Raw genomic sequence first — 6,000 nt, forward strand, 5'->3', positions numbered from 1 at the left:
GAAATCATGATCCACAGCACCACTTTCTGAATCCATCCCTGACAATCTGACTCACCCTGACCCCAACCTTCCCACCATCAACTAACACCTACACACACGTCTCTGATAAACTGTGTAAACATTCTTAATGATAAGGGTGTCTAAAGTTAAAACACCCTGTCAGTAAGTGTGTAGGGTCTGTATCTTTAGCTGTTACATTATGTGAAGGGTCTTTAAAGAATGGTTCTTCAAGGAAGAAACCTTTATTTTTAAGAACTGTCATCTCGGATTAAGTTTCATTCATTCATTCATCTTCTGTAAGAGCTTCATTCTGATCAGGGTCATGGTGGGTCCTGTGGACAGTGTCACACATTCACCCCATCACTTGCTCACACCTGGGGACAGTTTCGTACACTCACACGCAGACCCAAGAACACTGCTGACCTGGTTTGAGTCGGTTAGAATGGATGTCCACTGTGGTCAGTGTTTCTGGACGCTGAGACACAAATACAACAAGCCTATTGGCCGGTGGTTGCCATGCCGATGCCAGGTACAACATAATTGGCCAGTGAGGTTTTGTCACTGGGAAAAGTTTGCAGGAATTGAACAGAGGGTGAATAACATTAGGTTGAGTAGCATAACCTCACATGCCACCAGCTCCAAACCCTCTAGGTCATTCTCTGCCCCGAATGAAGGCCTTCACACACTGAGACTCAGAGTTAGTGAGATTTAAAACACAGTAATGATGTTTGTGTGGCCAGTTGACGTTCGCCTGCAGCTCTGCAGCCTGGCGTTGGATCCGCAGAGGTTCACTAATCTGCTTTGGGATTGTCGCTGTGCGGGAAGGAGGAGGCTCTGTGTCCAATGCTATTTGTGCGATTCATGTGGTTTTATCCACACAGATTGTGGTTTTATAAACAGTATTGCGGTGTGTAATGGCACCGTATGGCGATGAATATGTGGCGAGCACCATTCAGTGTGTGTGTGGGAGGATTTGCACCGGATTGTAGCATTTCAGGTTTGTGTGTGTGGGTGGATGGAAGTGTGGCGGCATGTTGAATAAACATGCTCACAGTGCACGTGTGCCATCCCGAATTCTCCCACATTGGCATCTGTTTGTCGGAATCATCTTCCTCCGGTCTCTTTGGAGAGAAGGCATTCGCCAGTTCCGGAAGCCAACCAACCAACCACAACCCTCCATCTGTGTTGCCCACCCTCCTCATAAAAGATTAATCAACTAGAGCCGGTCAATTCCTCTCCGTTCTGTTCGGTTCCCTCCTCAGAGCCATGCCGCCAGACTCCTCTGATTAGCTAAGGCTGGGAAACCCCATTAAGGTGAGATTGGAGTGTTTCCTCTGCGCAGGTGAGGGGCATCCTTTCCAGAAGACACCAGATTTAGAGCTGGCTTTCCCTTTCTGCCACATCTTTCCTGTCCAGATTAGCTCACATCTGCTGCGTAAATGGATGAAACAATAAGCTGCTGCAATGACGGTGGCTCTGCAGAGTGCGCCATTATGCTCCGGCGCTAACACGGGATGAATCAAAAGTCCATTAAGCATATGTCTCATGACTCAGAAGCAAACGCATGTTTATGATCTTCATTTCTTTCGCTTAGGTCTGAACAGCCGCGGCGCCTCATAATCATACCCTCCTGATTTAGTGTGGGCTTCATGGAGACGACACACTCCCAGCAGCCCCCTCTGCGCCTGTTAGCGTCATCGCTGTTGTGAAATGAGGAGCAACTGTGAAGATTTCATGCGCATTTTCATTGAGCGTGTTTGTTGTTTGTTCACGATTGAGTTAAACGGGGCAGAAACAGTAATTATCCCATCTTAAGCTCTCACAGTTTAAGAACCGGAAACAGAATGACCATGACACGGCCATATCCACATCTCACTGAGATACGGAAACCCAGTGCGACCCCCAAGACCCTTTGCACACAGGACACAGTCCCTGAACCTGTTCACGATTCATTACGTGCTGATAATCCCTTCGTTAAAAAAGAACCATCAGGACGCAGTGCTCCCGAGCGCTGAGAGAAGATCTATTACTTTGTCGTGATGCTGCATCAAACCAGACACTTAATCCACTTCTACTTTTGCCTTGTAATATTTAGGTCGATTGCTTAAGTCTGCCTTGAAAGCAGTTATGTAGATGCTGCAGTGTGTTTGGGTGTTTCCGCACCTGTAGTTCGTTTGCTCTGGTCTGGATATGTAAGACGTTAGTAATCTTGGAATATTTTCCCCTTGGTTTGGTTTGTTTTCACACAGGGAAATATCCAAGCACTGAATAATATCCTCACCGCTGATTGGTCAGAGCTGACTGGGCAGGAACAAGAACGTAAACAGGAGGAAGGTCCTATGTTCTGGACTAGTGCATGTTTCTGTTCTATTTTTCAGATTAGAGATGAAACTTTACCCTGTTCTCTGTTTCTCTGCTCTGCTGCGTCAAACACACACAGCGCCCCCTGGCTACGAGAGCCATTCAGCTCAGACCTGCTGCATACACCTGATAGTTGTGTTGGATCATGTTCACACCAGAAACAGACCGCTCCAGAGTTCACTGAGGACCAGAATGAAACCAGCTCCTCTCGAGGGACTCGGTGGGTGGTTAGAGTCGGAATTCAATCCCCAAACAAACTGCAACAACAGTGAAAACAGACCAGAGTTCGAGTGCTTGTGTAGAGTGGATCAGACACAGCAGTGCTGCTGGAGTTTTAAAACCCTGTGACACTCCTCCCTCATTGGTCCACCTTGTAGATGTAGAGTCAGAGACAGTAGCTCATCTGTCGCTGCACAGTGTGTGTCGCTCGTCCTCTAGTCCTTCATCAGTGACACAGGACGCTGTCGGCTGGATGTTTTTGGTCGGTGGACTGTTCTCGGTCCAGACACTGAGGGGTTTAAAAACTCCAGCAGCACTGCTGTGTCTGATCCACTCTACACCAGCACAACACACACTAACACACCACCACCACGTCAGTGTCACTGCAGCGCTGAGAATGATCCACCACCACATCACACCTGCTCTGTGGGGGTCCTGAGCGCTGAAGAACAGGGGGAAAGGGTGGGTAACAAAGTATGCAGAGCAACAGATGGTCTGCAGTGTGTGACTGTAGAACTTACAGAGTGACCGGAGTGGTCAGTGGGGCTGAGGAGGTGGCTGTAGCCCCTCTGTTCTTCCTTGTTCTTTTCAGAGAGCTGGGTTACTACAGCAGTAACTGTGCCAGTCACCAGCAGGTGGAGCTATTCTCTCAGCTCCATTCACTTTAATTCAAAGCCTAGGCTCCCTCTCTGCAACATGCTGCAATGCTGACGTCTGCGCATGCAACCAGGACACACAGCCTGCATCTTCAGCCGAGAGCCTTCTCCCTCACAGAGGATATAGGGCTCTGTTTTATCCTCCTCACTCAAACACTCACCCATAGAACTACACCCTCCATGCACACCCCCACCTTGCCTCCGCCTGCTCCTACTAAAGACCCTGACTCTTCCGGCCTCACTCCAACACCCTCCACATACAGTGCTACCACTTTACTGCTCCGGGTTCTCCTTCTGAGTCTCAGTTCTTCTCAGTGGTTCTCCTTCTGTGTCTGGGTTACACTCAGTGCTTCTTCTCACCCTGAGGGAGGTTCTTCTGATTCTTGGTTCCACTCGGTGGTTCTTTCTTTTGTTCTGAGGGTGGTTCTCCTTTTAAGCTTCGTCTCATTAGTTCTCGCTCTTGTTGTGAGGTTCTCCTGAGTCTCTGTTCCTCTCTGGGGTTCCTCCTCTGTCCCTGACTGTGGCTTCATAGAGGTTGTCCCGCCCACAGGCTCTTGCTGACATCATCGTGTGTTAGAAGCCTTTAACAGGAAGACGTCACCGCACTAAGGAAAGATGAGCAGGAGTGCAGCATTGTAAATGAACACAATGACCACTACTAAGTGTGGACCAGGACACAGACCAGAAACAGCGCCAGATTAGCCTGTGCCTGGATGTTTATTACTGCTAATGATGATGTGTCCCTGGGACAGAACCTCTGAGGAAGGACAGATCGGCCCGTCGTATTGGGTCTGAGCGAAGGAGCAGCTGCAGAAGCTCATCAAACAAACTCCGACTGCGAGGATGTTGGGATGGAGGCAGGGGTCGTCCATCATTCGTCCAGCGCAGGACAGTGATGGTGTAACAGTGCCCCTGGGGGAGGACAGTCGGATATTACAGCGTCCATCAAATGTGATCCATGGCTGCGTTGGGCCCAGTTTGGCGGCCGAGGCCCATTTGTGTAACTTCACTCAGGATTAAGGTCCAGACATTGCAGTGACCGAGGGGCCGCCCGAGCCCTACACTTTCTGTTTCACCTTTTTTTTTTCTTTACATTCCTCTATTTTACCCTCGCAGCTCCCTTTCTCTTTCTGTCTCTGTCAGTCTCTCTCTCTCTCTCTCTCTCTCTTTTCTTTTTCCACCCTACTTTACCTTTCCTTTTTACTCTCTCTCCCCCTTTTTTCTCTTTGTCTCCTTCACTGTTTCTCTCCTTTGTCTCTCTCTTCCTCCCACTCGTCTGTTTCTTATCTCCTTTTCACCTTTCTTTGCCTCCCTCTGTTCCACTGAAATCTCCCTCTCTCTCTCTCTCTTCCACCCTACTCCACCTGTTGTTTTCCTCTTTATATTCCCCCGCTCTCTACCTTCTACTGTATTAATGATTCTCTCTCTCTCTCTCTCTCTCTCTCTCTCTCAGGTGGGGTGTGTATCGCTCAGTCTCTGAAGATCCCACGGGAGCCGAGGCCAGGGGAGTTTAATAAGATAATCATGCGTTTGCTGGAGACCCCCAACGCCCGGGCCATCATCATGTTCGCGAACGAAGATGACATCAGGTGTGTTCTGTCCTTCCTCTCTTTTTTTCTCCTCTTTATTCCTTTGCTTTCTGATGTTTTCCCCTGGATCCGCGCCCTGAGGATGAAGCCCAGGATTAAGACCCTGACCCTAGTGCTCTACACTGCACTAAAACTGAAGTCATGAACATGAGCAGGTGTGATGTGGTGGTGGAAAGTATGCAACAGGTGTCCTACAGTCTGTAACTGTAAAACTACAAAGTGCAGCCATGTGCTCAGTGGAGCTGAGAGAATGGACAATGAGTAAACAAATGGACAATGGAAACAAGGTATTTGATCCTAATCCAGTGAAACTAAATCCTGCATAAAGATCCTCCTCCTCTTCCTCCTTCTCCTCCTCCTCCTCCTCCATCTCCCTGCCAACTGAAGCACTGCAGTTTCCATCAGGATCAATACAGCCATATCTTACCTTTATCTCAAAGAGAGAAGGAAGTGCAGAATAAAGGAAATAAAGAGGACAGGGTGTATGAGTGTTTGTGAGGGAGAGGGTGTGTGTGTGTGTGTGTGTGCTTGTGAGAGAGGGAGAGTGTTTTTGTGTGTGTGTGTATGTTTGTGTGTGTGAGAGAGAGAGAGAGAGAGAGAGAGATGTGAAGAGATAGAGAGAGTGGAGCAGAAGAAAAAAACAGGAGATAAGAAAGCCTCCATTAATGCTGCACCTCTCTCCTTGAGTGCCCGGTCTCCCAGTGGCCATTACTCAAGCCCCCTTTATCTAAATGGCCACTTGTCCCTCGTCTGCGGAGTTGCACCTAAGTGAGGAGTGGAGTAAAACCTAAACCCAGGCAGGCGCTGGGGATGAGTCGAGGCCCTCCTGAGTCTTTTCTCATTTCCTCTCACTGTTTGGTTGCATCGGGGCCTGTGTATCCTCCTGCGCAGGTCTGTAATCCACGCCCTCAGGTGGCCACTTGCCCTTACCACTTAGCCCTACCCCTCTGTCATGCCTAGAGGTGGGGAGGGGTCTCAGTTTTGTTGGGGTAGATGGTTGTTGCCATAGTTCTACTGGTCCACAGCCCAGTGGTTTGGGAGTTTTATACATTTCCAGTTCAAACATGGCATTAAAAGGAACATACATGATTCTGGAGAACTACTGTTCTTACAGCAATACAAACTCCCAGAAGCTCAGTATCTTTTAAGGTGGAGTGGTGTGTGTGAGTAAGAAG

At 48.7% G+C, this 6,000-nt stretch overlaps 1 protein-coding gene across 2 annotated transcripts in view; it reads left to right on the forward strand.

The window, feature by feature from the left end:
* Positions 1-6,000, forward strand: part of grm8a (glutamate receptor, metabotropic 8a) — a 229,180-nt gene that overhangs the window by 141,032 nt on the left and 82,148 nt on the right. For both annotated transcript variants that reach the window (XM_066668098.1, XM_066668097.1), the window contains exon 4: positions 4,690-4,825. In XM_066668098.1, coding sequence (XP_066524195.1) covers positions 4,690-4,825 — 136 coding nt within the window. The remainder of the gene's footprint in view (positions 1-4,689; positions 4,826-6,000) is intronic.

Source organism: Hoplias malabaricus, chromosome 4 (assembly GCF_029633855.1).
Source record: "Hoplias malabaricus isolate fHopMal1 chromosome 4, fHopMal1.hap1, whole genome shotgun sequence".
Classification (NCBI taxonomy): Eukaryota; Metazoa; Chordata; class Actinopteri; order Characiformes; family Erythrinidae; genus Hoplias; species Hoplias malabaricus.